The sequence below is a fragment of the Heterodontus francisci genome, chromosome 9 (genome assembly GCF_036365525.1).
Source record: "Heterodontus francisci isolate sHetFra1 chromosome 9, sHetFra1.hap1, whole genome shotgun sequence".
Taxonomy (NCBI): Eukaryota; Metazoa; Chordata; class Chondrichthyes; order Heterodontiformes; family Heterodontidae; genus Heterodontus; species Heterodontus francisci.
In genome coordinates, this window is record NC_090379.1 from 19,140,262 (window position 1) to 19,158,288 (window position 18,027).

Below are 18,027 nucleotides of genomic sequence, written 5' to 3' on the forward strand. Positions count from 1 at the left end.
CAGTTATACAGGGCATTGGTGAGACCACATCTCGAATACTGTGTGCAGTTTTGGTCCCCTTATTTAAGGAAAGATGTAAATGCGTTGGAGGCAGTTCAGAGGACATTTACTAGATTGAGCAGATTGTCTTATGAAGAAAGGTTGGACAGACTGAGCTTGTTTTCACTGGAGTTTAGAAGAGTGAGGGGAGACTTGATTGAAGTTTATAAGATCCTGAATGGTCTTGACAGGGTGGATGTGGAAGGGATGTTTCCTCTTGTGGATGAGTCCAGAACTAGGAGGCACTGTTTTAAAATTAGGACAGAGATGAGAAATTTTTTCTCTTGAGGGTTGACTTTGGAACACTCTGCCTCAGAAGGTGGTGGAGGTGGAGTCAGTGAATATTTTTAAGGCGGAGGTAGATAGATTCTTGTAAGGCAAGGGAATCAAAGGTTATCGGGGGTAGATAGGAATATGGAATTCTAAACACAAACAGATCAGCCCTGATCTTATTGAATGGCGAAGCAGGCTCGAGGGGCTGAATGGCCTACTTCAGCTCCTAATTTGTATATTCATATGAAATGCTTTTGAAGAGTGGTCACTGTTGTAAAGCAGCCAATTTGCACACAGCAAGCCCCAATAAATCTGAAAGTTTCCCTCCAAGTCACACTCCATGCTGAATTGGGAATATATCACCATTTCTTCATCGTCATTAGGTCAAAATCCTAAAACTCCCTGACAGCACTGTGGGTTTTCCTACACCACACAGAATGAAGTAGCTCAAGAAGGCTGCTCACTACCACATTCTCAAGGGCAATTTGTGATGGACAAAGCAACAGCCACATCCTATGAATGAGTTTTTAAAAAAAGCAAGGAAACAAATGATCAGATCTCCTTCAGTCATCTTTTGTTTCTTTTATTGTCCTATAACCAGTAACTTTTTCCTTGCACAATCATCTCTTTTGTCATTTAATCACAGACTCTCTTTCATCCCGAATACTTGACAGGGTGGATGTGGAAAGGATGTCTCCTTGTGTGGGAGAATCTAGAACCAGGGGTCACTGTTTAAAAATAAGGGGTCGCCCATTTAAGACAGAGATGAGGTGAAATTTTTCTCCCAGAGGGTCATGAGTCTTTGAAACTCTCTTCCTCAAAAGGCAGTGGAAGCAGAGTCTTTGAATATTTTTAAGGCAGAGGTAGATACTTGGTTAATACCTGTCATAGCTCGAACATTTTCCAGCTCTGTTGATAACTCAGTGATCTGAAATGTTTACTGTTTTTCTCTCTCAGCAGATGCTGCCTGACCTAGAATCATTGAAAATTTACAGCACAGAATGTGGCCTTTAAGCCCATCGTGTCGGTGCTGATCTGCTGAGCAATTTTTATTTTTATTTCAGATTTCCGTACAACCATACGAATTAGGAGCAGGAGTAGGCCACTCGGCCCCTCGAGCCTGCTCCACCATTCAGTAAGATCATGGCTGATCTGATTGTAACCTCAACTCCACATTCCCACTCACCCCCTTGCTTATCAAGAATCTATACAGAATGGCTCCAGAACGTGCTGTTCTGAGAAACTATCCCAAAAGCATTCTATGAACTCCTCATTTAGGCTACCTTTGCCCATCTGGTCATGAAAGGTGCTATATAAATGCAAACCTTTTTCTTTTTTTATGTACTGAGCCATGGCTGACAGTAAAGCACTCTGTAGTGTTTCAGACGGATATGAATCATAGAATAGTACAGCACAGAAAGACACCATTCGGCTCATTGAGTCTGCGCTGGCTCTTTCCAAGAACAAGCCAGTTAGTCCCACTGCCTTTCCTTTATTCCTTTATTTAAGGAATCCTTTCCTTTATTAGTCGAGGTATAGAATTTAAGAGCAGGGAGGTTATGCTGGAACTGTATAACTCATTGGTTAGGCCACAAATTGAGTACTGTGTGCAGTTCTGGTCACCTCATTACAGAAAGGATGTAATTGCATTAGAGAGGGTACAGAGGAGATTTACGAGGATGTTGCCAGGACTGGAAAATGCAGCTGTGAGGAAAGATTGGATAGGCTGGGGTTGTTCTCCTTGGAACAGAGAAGGCTGAGGGGAGATTTGATTGAAATGTACAAAATTTTGAGGGGCTTGGATAGAGTAGAGGTGAAGGGCCCATTTACCTTAGCAGAGAGGTCAGTGACTTAAATTTATAGATTTAAAGTGATTGGTAGAAAAATTAGAGGGGAGTTGAGAAAGAAAATTAACTCAGAGGGTGGTGGGGGTCTGGAATTCACTGCCTGAAAGGGTAGTTTAGGCAGAAACCCTCAAATCATTTAAAAGGAGTCTGGATATGCACCTCATAGAAACTCTGGATATGCACCTCATAGAAACATAGAAATAGTCCTTCGAGCCTGCTCCGCCATTCATTATGATCATGGCTGATCATTCAACTCAGTAACTTGTTCCCACTTTTGCCCCATATCCTTTGATCCCTTTAAACCCAAGAGCTGTATCTAACTCCTTGAAAACATACAATATTCTGGCCTCAACTATAGAAACATCTCATGCCGTAATCTTCAGGGCTATGGACCAAATGCTGGAAGGTGGGATTCGACTGGGTGGCTTGTTTTTTGGTCGGCACAGACACGATGGGCCAAGTGGCCTTTTTCCATGCCTTAAACTTTCTGTGATTCTTTGGTTCTTTCCCCATTTGCTTGCATTTTTTAAGGCTGCATTTGCTGACAATGCAACCACTAGGTGGCACAGCACTGGCACATGCACAAATGCAGCCTCATTGACTGAAACGTCAGTCTGTAATGTCTCAGGTGGCTGCCAGTAATAAAGATGGCACTGCTCAATTTGTCACAAAAAGCGAATTAAACTCAAACCTCCTTGGAGGCTGTGATTGCCGCCTCAATCCCACCCCCAGCAGTATCCAGCTCACTCCCGCCATCACCGCTTCTCAGAGCGCTCCAAGAGCCGCACATGCGCAGCCTACGTCTTGCCAGGACTAAGTGGCACATGCACAGTGTGACGTCATTGCGTATCCGTGCCTGGTTCATCTTCGCGCATGCGCGATAAATCGTCATCGGCTATCCAGCCCACCCACTCAACTGGAGGGAGTGGCTGAATGGGAGACTTTGAGGCTGAAGCTCGATCCCCCTCACTCGCTCCAGGCCTCGACACTTCCCCCGCCTCCCCCTTCAGTCACTCACTTGCTGCTCCCCCCGATCCCCATTCCCCTGGCCGATTATTCCCCGCTCCTCGCCACCCCATCCTCCGGCTGCTTGCTCCCCGCTTCCCGCACCCCCCCCAGGCAGCCGTTAGCACTAGGCCGTGCCACTTCCCTCCTCTCTGCCACTCGCTCCTACATCGCCCCGTCACCCCTTGCGGCCCGCTTTGCTTCTTCAGGCGGTGTGTGGAGAATGATCAAACGTGGGAGCGAATGGCCGAGAAGAAAGACGTGGCACAGCCTAGAGCTAGCAGCTGCAGGGGCCGGGGAGGCAGGGGGAGTGGAGAACGAACGGCCGGAGAGCGGGGTGGCACGAAGCGAGGCGTGGGGAACAATCAGGCAGGGAGTGAGGGGGAACAGCAAGGTCTGGAGTAAGCGGGTGAGGGGAGGGAAGCGTCGAGGCCTGAAGCGAGTTGCCGAGGGGGGTCCTAGTAGGTGCGTTCGGGTGAAATCAGTCCTGGTCAGTCATATAAAACGTGGATAATGAATAGGCAGCACATTTTATACTCTGTCCGATTTTCTTCTCCATCAAGTGTGTTGCCAAGTATCAGAACATGGAAATTCAATCATTAAATTCCTATTGTATTGAATAGGATTACTGGGATATTAAATGGATCTGAGGATTACAGTTAGTATCCTATAACTACATCGCATATTACTGGGCTTCCATCCAACCTAATGTAAGGTTAGTTTTTCCTGTGATAAATTGAGCAGCGCTATCTTTAGTTATGGCAGCTGTCTGAATGTCGCAGACATTGACGTTTCAGTGGAAGAGGCTGCATTTGCGCATGTGCAAGTACAGTGCTATCCATTGGTTGCGCTATCAGTAAACGCAGCCTTTTTTCAATGGTATAAAAACAAGAAATGCTGGAAATACTCAGCAGGCCTGGCAGCATCTGTGGAGAGAGAAGCAGAGTTAACTTTGCTTCTCTTTCCACAGATGCTGCCAGACCTGCTGAGCATTTCCAGCATTTCTTGTTTTTATTTCAGATTTCCAGCATCCGCAGTATTTTGCTTTTACTTTTTTCAATGGTGCTGTATGCGTGCCAGAATTTATTTTGGGATATATTTATATCCTACAACAGACACATCAGATGGAATCTTGCAATGAAATATATCCTCAATCCAAACAAGCAGTCTCTACTCAGAAAACCTTCTGTACCGGGGAGCTAGGCGCTACCGGAAGTGTATTGGGGCATACCGTATTATGATTGGCTGGCGACGACCCCACCCGGAAACTATACGCACTTCCGCCCCGCATCGCCATCTTGCCCCGCTGTGGAAGGTGACCGTTCATATGGAGTCTGCTCGCTTGGTCGTTAAGGAGCTATGAGTTTGTGGGGAGGAGTGGGGTTGGTTTGCGGCCTTCGCGCCCAGGGACGGGCTTGGCTGCTGGGGAGCGGGAGCTGTAGGAGATGCTTCTCCAAGCAGGAGGGGCCGGAGTCCGGGTCTCCGGAGCTGTACGATGTGGTCATCTCCGGCGGTGGGATGGTTGGCACTGCTATGGCCTGCGCTCTAGGTAGGACTCGGTGCACGGCCCACTGATAACAGCGGGGCCCGGAGGTGAATCTGGATCGCACGGTGGGGCAGATTGTGACGAGCGTATAGAGCTACCAGCATAGGGGAAACTCTTAGTTGGAGTACTATTGCTTGTGAGTTATGAGGTTTTGGGATCAAGTCCCACTCTAGAGGCTTGATTAAAAGAATTTAGGCTGATACTCCAGGCCAATTCTGAGGGAGTGCTGCACTATTGGAGATGTTGCCTTTTCTTTTAAACTGAGGCCCCCTCTGTTCTCGAAGGTGGATGTACAAGATCCCATGGCATTGATTTGATGAAGAACAGGAGCGATCTCCCTGGTGTCCTGGCCAATATTTATCCCTCAGCCATCACTTAAAAATAGACTATCTGGTTGTTGCCACCTTTCTGTTTGCGGGAACTTGCTATGTGCTGCTCTGTGTTTCAAAATTGAGTAGGCTTCAAAAATACTTTCGTTGGCCTTACTTTGATGGGCGGCGCAGTGGTTAGCACCGCAGCCTCACAGCTCCAGCGACCCGGGTTCAGTTCTGGGTACTGCCTGTGAGGAGTTTGCAAGTTCTCCCTGTGACTGTGTCGATTTCTGCCGGGTGCTCCGGTTTCCTCCCACAGCTAAAGACTTGCAGGTTGATCGGTAAATTGGCCATTGTAAATTGCCCCTAGTGTAGGAAGGTGGTAGGAGAATGGTGGGGATGCGGTAGAGGATATGGGATTAATGTAGGATTAGTATAAATGGGTGGTTGTTAGTCGGCGTGGGCTGAAGGGCCTGTTTCAGTGCTGTATCTCTCTCTGACTCTAAAGTGCTTTGGAGTGAAAGGTGCTATATAAATGTAAGTCTGCCTTTTTTAAATCAAGAGTGGGATTTCTGGGCTGAGTCCAAAACATTCAAATTCACACAGTTGTGTTAGATATGAAACTGATGGGCAGGAAGAGACCAGCTGGTCCATTAAGCTCGTCTGACACCAGTTCCCTCTTCAGCCTTGCAGCCATGTAATCTACTTGGAAAGGTGAAAATCCAATAAGGGACAAAGTACCAAAGTATATTGGAAAATTCCTTGCTGATTTTTCTCTTCAAACCCCCAAGGTGATCAAAATCAGTCACATGGGCCAAGTGTTACCTCTAAATCCACTTATCTTCTACATGATGTAATCACTGCCCCAGTCAGGGGCTGGCTACTTCTTCTTGAAGGCATTTCAGAGAGTCAGGATCTACCACATTAGCTGGTAATGTATTCCAGAGACACTTAAAAGAACTGGCTAATATCTAGTTTATCCCCACCCTTTGTTTAAACATTTGTCCCTGGCCCTCCCAAATATGTTGAACTGCAATAATCTATCAAAGGTTGCTAGTCAGCCCTATAATTTTTTTTTCATCAACCTCTGTTAGGTCATCTCCAAGTCTATGCTGCTCTAAAGTAAACAGATCAGAGCCTGTCTGAGTAGCTGAGGTTCTTTAAGTTAAGAATCGTTCTTGTAATTAAATATTGGGAAGACTGAAGCCGATTTCTTCGACCCCTGCTATAAACCCTGTTCCCTAGCTACCATCCCTCTCCCTGGTAATTGTCTGAGGCTGAACTAGGTTGGTGTCATATTTGACCCAGAGATGAGTTTCTGACCACATACCCAAGCCATCACTAAGCTTGCCTATTTCCACTTCTGTAACATCGCCTGTGTCCACCCTGACCTCATCTGCTGCTGAAGACCTCATCCCTGCCTTTGTTACCTCCAGACTTGACTATTCCAATGTCCTACCCCTGGCCAGCCTCCCACATTCTACCCTCATTAAACTTTAGGTCATTCAAAACTCTGCTGCCCTTATTCATATCATGTCCTGCTCACCTATCACTCCTATGCATGCTGACCTACATTAGCTCCTAGTTAAGCAACCCCTCGAATTTTAAAATTTTCATCCTGTTTTCAAATCCCCCTGTCCTGTCTCTGTAATTTCCTCCAGCCCCACAACAACTATAACTTGTATTTATATAGCACCTTTAACATAACGAAACATCCCAAGGTGCTTCACAGGAGCATTATAAAACAAAATATGCCGCTGACCCCCATCAGATGTTGGGGATGGTGACCAAAGGTTTGGTCAAAGAGGTAGGTTTTTAAGGAATGTTTTAAAGGTGGAAAGTGTAGTGAGAGGGGAAGCGGTTTAGGGAGGGAATTCCAGAGCTTAGGGCCCAGGCAGCTGAAGGCACAGCCATCAATGGTGGAGTGATTAAAATCGGGGATGCTCAAGAGGTCAGAATTAGAGGAGTGCAGAGATGTCAGAGGGTTGTATGGTGGAGCAGATTATAGAGATAGGGAGGTACAAACTGAATACTATTCTTTATTATTAAAAGTGTGATACATCCAAGTAGGTAATACTTTTATCATAAATATAATTAATTCTCTGCGGGTAGCTCATGCTTGGGAATGATTTCAGGGGTGTCAACAACCCTTTGTTTACTGGGCCATTCTCTGGAGCAGCACAGTGGAGTGTGATCCAGGTTGTCTGAGGGAGTTGCCTTGAGATCCCTATGGGTTCTGGGAATAACGTTGAGATGGAAGGATTGAGATGCTGAAGGGTTGGAAATGGAGGGATTGTGATGTGGATGAGGGCATTCAAGTGTTCATTGTAAAATGGTTAGCAGCTCCTTGCCAAAATAAAGCAAAGTGGTAAGTGGAATTCCAAGGAAAGAACCATAGAATTATGCAGCACACAAAGGAGGCCATTTAACCCATCATGCACGTGCCCAGCCCTTTGGTAGAGCTTTCCGATTAATCCCACTCCCCTGCTCTTTCCCCATAGCCTTCAAAGTTTTTTTTCTCTCCAAGTATTTATCCAATTCTTGTTTGAATGTTACAGTAGATTTTCTTCTGCCACCCTTTCAGGAAATGCATTTCAGAACACCACAACTCGCAGTGTATATGTTTATATAAAAAAAAAAGTTACCCCATGTCACCTCTGGTACTTCCACCTAACACCTTTAAATCTGGTTACTGACCCTCCTGGCATTGATTTCTCCTTATTTACTCTATCGAAGCCATTCATGATTTTGAACACCTATTAAATCTTCTGTTTTTCTGCTTTATGGAGAATATTCCCAGCTTTTCCAATCTCTCCACATAACTGAGGTGCACTAACCCTGGTAGCATTCTAGTAAATCTCTTCTGCAACCTCTCTAAGCCCTTGACATCCTTCTTAAAGTGCGTTGCTTAGAATTGAACACAATACTCCAGCTGAGGCCTAAGCAGTGTTTTATAAAGGTTTAGGATAATTTCCTTGCTTTTGTACTCTGTGCATCTATTAATAAAGCCAGCGATTCCATATGCTTTTTCAACAGCTTTCTCGACTTGTCAGCTGTGGCTCAGTTGGTAGCACGCTCCCTCTGAGTATCAAGTTTGTGGGTTCAAGTCCAACACCAGGACTTGAGCACAAAAATCTAGACTGAGAGTGCAGTACTGAGGGAGTGCTCAGTGGACCCGAGCCCAACCTGGCTCAAGTTCCTCTGATTTTGTCCTGAACTCGACCCCACCCGACCAGCCCTTTACTTATTTTCCGACTGGGAAACTCCCCGAAGCTGCAGAGCATGCACGATGACGTCATAGTGATGTCACTCGCTCACTGCGCAGACTCTGTTTCCTCCCGGACTCCCAGCTCAGGTAAGTTTTTAATTTCAGTACTTACCAGCAGAGCACTTAGCATGTGTGTCCGGCCTGATCCGATCCAACTCGACCTGGATTCGACTCTACCTGACCCGAGCCCGAACGCTGTACCCTGAAGATGGGCCTGACCTGAACCCGACACTTTGTCGGGTTCGGGTTGGGTAGCAGGCCTCTACTTCACAATTCTCTACATTAAATTTCGTCTGCCAATTTCACCAGTCTATGTCCTCTTGAAGTCTGTCACTATCCACCTCGCTATTTACTACATTTCCATGTTTCATAATCCTCTGCAAACTCTGAAATTATACTCAAGTATTGCTGAAAATAGAGACATTTTATTGAAGCTTTTTGTCTTGCACTCATTAGGACAATTTGCAAGTATACCAATGTAAGGGCAGCAACAAATTTATATTGTATGAGAAGAATGCTGATTGGTCACCGTAAACTGGTGTATTCTCCATGGCGACACCTCTACCAATCAGTCTCCACTTGCCAACTGATCAGCACTTTCTTCTCATACAGTATAAATTTGTTGCTTCCCTTACATTGGTATTCTTGTGAATTGTCCTGATGAGTACAAGACGAAAAGCTTTGACAAAATGTCTTTATTTTCAGCAATACTCAAGTTCTGTACTGCCAAATGACTAAATTATACTCAATGTATACCCAAGTCTAGTCATTAATATACATCAAAAAAAGCAGTGTTCCTAATACTGGCCCTGGGGAACACCACTGTATACATCTCTCCAGACTGAAACACAATAGTTTACCACTATTATCTACTTTCTGTCCCATAGCCAATTTTGTATCCATGCTGCCACTGTCCCTTTAATCCCATGGGCTTTAATTTTGCTAGCAGGTCTATTATGTGATATTTGTCAAATGCCTTTTGAAAGTCCATATCCACAATATCAACCACACTACCCTCCTCAGCTCTTCATCAAAGAACTAAATCAAGTTCGTCAAATAAGATTTGCCTTTAATAAATCCGAGTTGACTTTCATTTATTAGCCCATACTTTACTAAATGTAAATAATTTTGTCCCGCATTATTATTGTCTCCAAAAATTTCCCCACCACTGATATTAAGCTGATTGGCCTGTAGCTGTTGGGTTTGATCCTCTCCCCTTTTTAAACGGCTGTAGCGTTTGCAATCGTCCAGTCCTCTGGTGCCACCCTCATATCCAAAGAGGATTGAAAGATTATGGCCAGAACCTCCACAATTTCCACCCTTACTTCCATCAGTAATCTAGGATGCAGCCAATCCAGATTCGGTGACTTTTCTACTTTGAAGACTGCCAGCCTTTAAGTACCTCCTTTTTATTTTTATCCTATCCAATATTGAGGTTACCACCTCCTTTACTGCTACATTGGTAGCATCCTCCTCTCTAGTGAAAACAGATGCAAAGTTTTCATTTACTACCTCAGCCATGCCGTCTGGCTCCACAAGAAGAGCTCCTTTTTGGTCCCTAATCGGCCCCACCCTTTGACTGCTAAGAAAGGAAGATTTGCATTAATATAGCGCTTTTCACAATCTAAGGACGTCTCAAACGCTTTACAACCAGTGAAGTAGTTTTTAAAGTTAGTCACTGGTTGCTCTGAGTTAAAGTGCACATCACATCAGGCCTGAAGTATCTTGTAAATGAACTAAACATAGAAAATTTACAGCACAGAAGGAAACCATTTGGCCCACCTGAGTACTGCCTGTGTGGAGTTTGCAAGTTCTCCCTGTGTCTGCGTGGGTTTTCTCCGGGTGCTCCGGTTTCCTCCCACAAGCCAAAAGACTTGCAGGTTGATAGGTAAATTGGCCATTATAAATTGCCACTAGTATAGGTAGGTGGTAGGGAAATATAGGGACAGGTGGGGATGTGGTAGGAATTTGGGATTAGTGTAGGATTAGTATAAATGGGTGGTTGATGGTCGGCACAGACTCGGTGGGCCGAAGGGCCTGTTTCAGTGTATCTGTATCTCTAAACTCTAAACCACCGTGTCCGGGGCTGGAACTGCTGTGAAATATAACCCGTTTACTGTTTTTTTTAAAAAAAGTGAATACATTTGGAATGATCTTTATACAGCGACAGTTTTGTATAGTAATATAAAATATCATGCAAATGAATATTTGTATTACACTTCCCTTTGTTTCTCTGCAGCTTATGATCAGAATCTATCAGGGAAAAAGATCCTGTTATTGGAGGCTGGAAATAGGAAAACGGAAGTAAAGCTGCCAGAATTGCACAGTAACAGAGTGAGCGCACTCACTCCAGGCACCGCAGCCTTCTTAAGTCGTATGTTCCAATTAATCTTTCATACATTTATTTCAGTGCATTGTGTGGGATTATTCATTTGTGGGCAGGTAGCAGAGCAGTGTACTCAGGCTAGTCCTTGCTGTTGAGGACTGCATTTGGGTTAGGTTGCTAGTCTTGTGATGCCTGCCTGAGTGGCTGGAGGATGTACCTCATTCTTTCTTGCCAGCCTACCTCTATGCAAAGAGTAAAAGACAAGGTGCTTCTTTATTAGAAAGATGTGTTCTTATTTGTTCTCATCAGGGTGAAGGGACAAGGGTGCCAGAGAATCACCATTGAACACGTTTATTTCCCCATAATTCATTTGTTCTTTGTGTATGTACATACTGCACAAAATGCCAAAAAACATTTTTTTTCAGCTTAACATTCTTGTTACTTTCACCTCTTTCTAGGTTTTGGAGCTTGGGATCATATATGCAACATGAGGTACAAGCCGTTCAAAAGAATGCAGGTAAACCCCCATTGTTACTTCGATGGGATTTATAACTGATTCATTTTCTAGTTTCTTTTTGTGTTCACTATATTTTTAAAGTTAGATGAAAGCTCCCACTGATGGTAGTGAGTTTGACCATTGAGGTGCTGAGCTATACACAGGAGCAAGGTTCAAGGCTCAACCTCTGGCCTGTGAGGAGACGGCTGATCTCAGCCAAGCCAATATCAGCAGTGCTACAATTGACTTTGATTCTCTTGTGAGACATGCTTTGGGAAATCAGGGCTCCTGCTGTTGATCATTGGTCAAAGAGCCCTATGTGGACATCACTGCAGGAGTTCTTTAGGGCAATGCTCTCGGCCCAACCATCTTCAGCTGCTTTATCAATGATCATCTCTCTCCATCACGAGGCCAGAAGTGTGGATGTTCTCTGATGATTGCACAGTGTTCAGTACCATTCAAAATTCCTCAGGTACTGAAGCAGTCTGTACCACATGCAACAAGACCTGGACAATATCCAGGCTTGGGCTGATAAGTGGCAAATAACATTCATGCCACACAAGTGCCAGGCAATGAGCATCTCCAACAAGAGAGAATCTAACCATCTCCCATTGACATTCAATGGCATTACCATTGCTGAATCTCCCACTATCAACAACCTGGAGGTCAACGTCGACTAGAAATTTAACTGGGCCAGCCGCACAAATACTGTGGCTACAAGAACAGGTCAGATGCTGGGTGGTCCATAGCGAGTAACTCACCTCATGACTCTGCAAAGACTTTCCATCATCTACAAGCCACAAGTCAAGAGTGTGATGGAATACTCCCACTTGCCTGAATGAGTGCAGCTCCAACAACACTCAAGAAGCCTGTCACCATCCAGGAAAAAGCAGCTTGTTTAATTGACAGCTCCTTTGCCATTGGCACACAGTGGCTGCAGTGTGTTCCATGTACAAGTGCATGGCAGCAACTCACCAAGGTTCCTTTGACAGCACCTTCTAATTTGTGCCCTCTATCACCGGGAAGGATAAGGGCAACAGATGCATGGGAACACCACCACCTGCAAGCTCTTCTCCCACTCCCACCCCACCCAAGTCGCACACTATCCTGACGTGGAAATATATCACCCTTCCTTCATCGTCACTAGGGATGGGCAATAAATGCTGGCCTTTCTAGCGACACTCACATCCCACGAATGAAAAGAAGATTGGGGATAGTATCAGATAAACCCCCTCTGATATTCACTGTTGAGGCTCATATATAAACAGTGGCCACTTGTGAAAGTGGCAGAGGATGATTTGTAGCTGTCGAGCCTTGTGGCAGCAAGGAGTCAATGCTTTGAGGTGAGCAGTCAAGATTGACAAAGAAAGATTTGTTATCTGTGTGTCTCGTTTCATGGCTTGTTGAGTAAATAATGGAGAGTCACTGTTATGAATCATACAGGAGGATCGATCTTAGTAATGTGCTGAGTTCCCTGATCTAGGATGGGGGGAATGAGAGTTACAATTGACCTCAACAGCCCTAAGCTAGAGTTTATCACTACTGTCGCTATCCACTGAGCCTTGATTGAAGTGTTTGATGATGAACATTATCAGTGAATAGGATCAAGCTCAGCAATTATCACTAGCTTGTTTCCCACACTGTCCCCAACATTTACCATCCAGGCTCATGTGAAGAAATGAGGCACATACGGGATTTGGAAGGAAGGGCAGAATAATCTGCATTCCCAAGTGATCACAGAAACCTTCCTTATCTGATCTTGTCACCTAACTAATGTACTGGGGGGAAAATGGAGACTTAATCAGGAATTTATAGATTCCTGAAGAAATTTGGTGGTGAAGGTAGGAAGCCCTTCAGACTTAAATTGGAGCTGAGAACAAAGTGAAGCAATCATAAGATAACTGTAGGCTAAATGTGACTTGAACAATAACTACCTGAGACATTCTTGTGTGTAGAATGTGGACTTGTTTGAAGCATTCATGAGAGGGAAAGGAAGAATCCTAATTCCTCGAATGACAGAGGGATATGGGGTTGGGGGGCGCGGGGGAGAGTTGGTGTAAAGACATGAAAATGGACTTGTAGACGGACCTGAACTGAAGAGGCTGGATGTTCCTTGTTCCTTCCTCGAATGCTGATGCTGTATTCTGTTGCTTTATCATTAAGTGCTTTAGTGAGTGAAGAGTGACCCTGAAATACTAGCGTTTTCTCCTCAGGTTTGGGATGAATGCTCAGATGCGATGATTACATTTGATAAAGCTGACCTGTTAGAGGACATGGGCTTCATCGTTGAGAATGACGTGATATTGTCAGCCTTGTCTAAACAGCTGGCTGCTGCTGCTGGTAGGTGTTGACCTCCTTGAAAGCTTTCAAAACCAGGGTATTGAGTAATTGCAATGCTGCGAGATGAAATGTGTAAACAATGTATTGAGTGTGTTGTTGTAATTTCCCTCCCAGTTGGACTTTTTCACTTCCTTTCCAAAGGTGATGACTCATGGTTTCTTGAGTTTAACCCACCCTCCAGTATCAGTCTTTCAGATGAGATGTTAAACTGAGGCCCTCAGGTGAACGTAAGAAATCCCATGGCATTATTTTGAAGAAAAGGAGGTGAGTTATCCTGGTGTCCTGGCCAATATTTATCTCTTAATCAACATCACTTAAACAGATTATCTGGTAATCTCATTGCTGTTTGTGGTGTCTTGTGTACAAATTTGCTGCTGCATTTTCCTACATTATAGTGGTGACTACATGACAAAAGTGCTTTACTGAATGCAGAGTACTTTAGGATGTCCTCAGGTTTTTTTTTAATTCATTCATGGGATGTGGGCATCACTGGCTATGCCAGCATTTATTGCCCATCCCTAGTTGCCCTTGAGAAGGTGGTGGTGCGCTGCCTTCTTGAACCGCTGCAGTCCATGTGAGGTAGGTACACCCACAGTGCTGTTAGGAAGGGAGTTCCAAGATTTTGACCCAGTGACAGTGAAGGAACGGCGATATAGTTCCAAGTCAGGATGGTGTGTGACTTGGACGGGAACTTGCAGGTGGTGATGTTCACATGCATCTGCTGCTCTTGTCTTTCAAGGTGGTAGAGGTCGTGGGTTTGGAAGGTGCTGTCGAAGGAGCCTTGGTGCGTTGCTGCAGTGCATTTTGTAGATGGTACACGCTGCTGCCACTGTGCGTCAGTGGTGGAGGGAGTGAATGTTTGTGGATGGGGGTGCCAATCAAGTGGGCTGCTTTGTTCTGGATGGTGTCGAGCTTCTTGAGTGTTGTTGGAGCTGCACCCATCCAGGCAAGTGGAGAGTATTCCATCACACTCCTTACTTGTGCCTTGCAGGTGGTGGACAGGCTTTGGAGAGTCAGGAGGTGAGTTACTCGCCGCAGGATTCCTAGCCTCTGACCTGCTCTTGTAGCCACGGTATTTATATGACCACTCCAGTTCAGTTTCTGGTCAATGGTAGCCCCTAGGATGTTGATAGTGGGGGATTCAGCAATGGTAATGCCATTGAATGTCAAGGGGAGATGGTTAGATTCTCTCTTGTTGGAGATGGTCATTGCCTGGCACTTGCGTGGTGCAAATGTTACTTGCCACTTGTCAGCCCAAGCCTGGATATTGTCCAGGTCTTGCTGCATTTCTACACGGACTGCTTCAGTATTTGAGGAGTTGCGAATAGTGCTGAATATTGTGCAATCATCAGCGAACATCCCCACTTCTGACCTTATGATTGAAGGAAGGTCATTGATGAAGCAGCTGAAGATGATTGGGCCTAGGACACTACCCTGAGGAACTCCTGCAGTGATGTCCTAGAACTCAGATGATTGACCTCCAACAACCACAGTCATCTTCCTTCGTGCTAAGTATGACTCCAACCAGCAGAGAGTTTTCCCCCTGATTCCCAGTGGCTCCAGTTTTGCTAGGGCTCCTTGATGCCATACTCGGTCAAATGCTGCCTTGATGTCAAGGGCAGTCGCTATCACCTCTTGAGTTCAGCTCTTTTGTCCATGTTTGAACCAAGGCTGTAATGAGGTCAGGGGCTGAGTGGCCTTGGTGGAACCCAAACTGAGCATCACTGAGCAGGTTATTGCTAAGCAAGTGCCGCTTGATGGCACTGTTGATGACACCTTCCATCACTTTACTGATGATTGAGAGTAGACTGATGGGGCGATAATTGGCTGGGTTGGACGTGTCCTGCTTTTTGTGTACAGGACATACGTGGGCAATTTTCCACATTGCCGGGTCGATGCCAGTGTTGTAGCTGTACTGGAACAGCTTGGCTAGGGGTGCAACAAATTCCAGAATTTAGGGCTGACAGCTGAAGGCACAGCCGCCGATAGTGGGATGATGATAGTCAGGGATGAGCAAAAGACCAGAATTAGAGAAGCTCAGAGATCTCGGAGGGTTGTCGGGCTGGAGGAAGTTCCAGAGATTGGTAGGGGTGAGGCCTTGGAAATATTTGAAAATAAGAATGAGAGTCTTAAAATCAAGGCATTTCCAGACTGAGAGCCAGTGTCAGCCAGCAAGCACAGGGTAGGTGAGCGGGTTTGATGTGTTAGCTTACAGACAGCAGAGTTCTGAATGAGCACAGAAGGTGCAAGCAGAAAGCTTCTTACAAGAGCTTTGGAATAGTGGATTCTAAAGGCAACAAAGGCATGGATGAGGGTTTCAGCATCAGATGAGCTGAGACAGGGTTAAAGATGGGTTATATTACAGAGGTGGAAGTAGATGGTTTTGCTGAAGAAGATATGTTGCCAGAAGCTCAGCTCATGTTGATGCTGACATGGGTATTGATATCCTTGGAACTGATGTCACTAATGATAACTTGTATTTATATAGCGCCTTTAATGTGGTAAAATGTCCCAAAGCGTTAGCAAGCAAAATTTGACACCAAGCCACATAAGGAGATATTAGGGCAGATGACCACAAGCTTGGTCAAAGAAGTAGGTTTTAAGGAGTGCCTTAAAGGTAGAAAAAGAGCTAGAGAGGCAAGAGATTTAGGGAGGGAACTCCAGAACTGAGGAAGCAGACAGCTGACGACATGGCTGCCAATGATGGAGGGATGAAAATGGGATGCAGAAGCGGTCAGATTTGGAGGAGCGCAGATATCATGGAGGATTGTAAGGCTGGAGGACCTTAGAGGGGTGAGGGAGGGATTTAAAAATAAGAATGAGAATTCTAAAATCAAAGTGATTCTTAAACTGGAGTCAGTGTAGGTCAGCGAGCACAGATGTATTGGGTGAATGTGACTTGGTGCAATTTAGGAACTCTTTCCATTGGTGTGAGGCAACTGCAAGGAGGTGGTGAAAATGCAGCGAAGCAAGGATAAAATAGTTTGTGCTTAGCTTGGTGCTATTTTTCTTAGACAGGGTGCAAGTGTTATACAGGAGTAAAGTGGTGAACTACACATGGCCAGCACCCTACCCATCACCTGACACCAACCCATGGGTGCAAGTCGAACTGGCTGATGGGAGTAAACTACAGACAACGTTACTGGTGAGCAACAGTGAACCCCTAAAACTCCGAGCATGTTTTTGATTTTACAATGCCCTCTTCTTAACTCGAAGTATCACTTCATGTTGGGCACTACAGTCCCTCTGACCCCAGTATGCATTCTTTACATGCCACAGGATATCAGAGCCCAGCCTGATCCTGCTCTCACCTGGAATCCACTTTTACGTTCTTTGTTACATGAAACCTGACTAACTGTCCATGTTTCCTTCTCTTTCTTCTCCCTTCCCAGCTTTGGGATATAAAGGCCTGTTGTCATGTCCCTGGTACTGCCTAGCTGACATTGGCTGACCTGCAGACCTGCTTTTAAATGTGAGGCCTCCTTGCTCTGTATTGTTGAATTCCACACCACATGGTGCATTTATCCCACTGGAGGGTGCTTTCTCCCATTACCCTGAAGCTGAAGAATGTTAACTTTTCTCATTCCCCATCCCCCCTCCTCCTGGTGGGGAGGATAGGAGGGGTGGAGATGATCTGCTCTGAAGCTAGTTGCTAGGAGCTGAAGTTCTACACACCCTGTACCGCATCTATACTGTATTTCATTGGGCACAATGCATTAACTGATTGCACTGTCCAGTTACCCCCGATGTAAACTTACTCTTGATGCATAAAAAATGTCATGTCAAAACTGATGTAAAACCTACTTGGTTGTCTAATATACTTAGATTAAAGGATCTGGGTTGGGGGAGGGATAACTGATTACTCCAAAGTGTTGATTACATGACTATTTTCTGTTCATTTTCACTTTATTAAAGGGCTGTATTTCTCCTCCATATAGATTGGAGCAGATGGTCCAAACTCAATGGTACGGCAGTCTGCTGGTATTCAGACTGTGCAGTGGAAATATGATCAGTCTGCTGTAGTTGCTACCCTTCGTCTTGCTGAGGTAAGAAGACACCTTTTGTCCTTTCGCACTGCTGGGATTGTATTTGGGTGATTGACATGTCTGTGCATAACCATTTCATTTGTAGATGGAGTGTGGCGGCTAGCTATTTCTCCAAGTGGGATGCTGCATTAGTGTAAATGACCAGGGTGGAAAGTGTGATTGATGTGGGGGGTGGGGGAGTTGCCAAAGTGAATGACCATGAACAGTATTAGGCGTTATTGCTTCTAACTATTTTTCTTCTTTTAAATCTTTAGCCAACTGACAACAATGTGGCTTGGCAGCGGTTCCTGGTGTCTGGGCCAATCGCAATGCTTCCGGTACACTTAACTTTAAATTTAGTTTTTGAATGGTTGGATGCAGACTTTCTGTAACCGTTGCACTAAAAGAGTTTGTCATAAAGTCACATACCCTTGATTAAAATGTTCCCAGTAGTGTAATTCTTCCATTATTACATAAGTATGCAGCATAGAAATGGGTCATTTGGTCCAACTGGTCCATGCCAGTGTTTATGCTCCACATGAGCCTCCTCC

At 45.0% G+C, this 18,027-nt stretch overlaps 1 protein-coding gene across 1 annotated transcript in view; it reads left to right on the forward strand.

Moving 5' to 3' along the window:
• The first annotated feature begins 4,455 nt into the window (after window positions 1-4,455).
• The window catches only part of coq6 (coenzyme Q6 monooxygenase), a 32,273-nt gene continuing 18,701 nt past the window's right edge, over window positions 4,456-18,027 (forward strand). Inside the window, exons 1-7 of the mRNA XM_068038639.1 lie at window positions 4,456-4,713; window positions 10,529-10,663; window positions 11,074-11,132; window positions 13,325-13,451; window positions 16,466-16,596; window positions 17,390-17,497; window positions 17,752-17,814. Of these exons, the coding sequence (XP_067894740.1) occupies window positions 4,524-4,713; window positions 10,529-10,663; window positions 11,074-11,132; window positions 13,325-13,451; window positions 16,466-16,596; window positions 17,390-17,497; window positions 17,752-17,814 (813 nt within the window). The 5' untranslated portion in view covers window positions 4,456-4,523. The remainder of the gene's footprint in view (window positions 4,714-10,528; window positions 10,664-11,073; window positions 11,133-13,324; window positions 13,452-16,465; window positions 16,597-17,389; window positions 17,498-17,751; window positions 17,815-18,027) is intronic.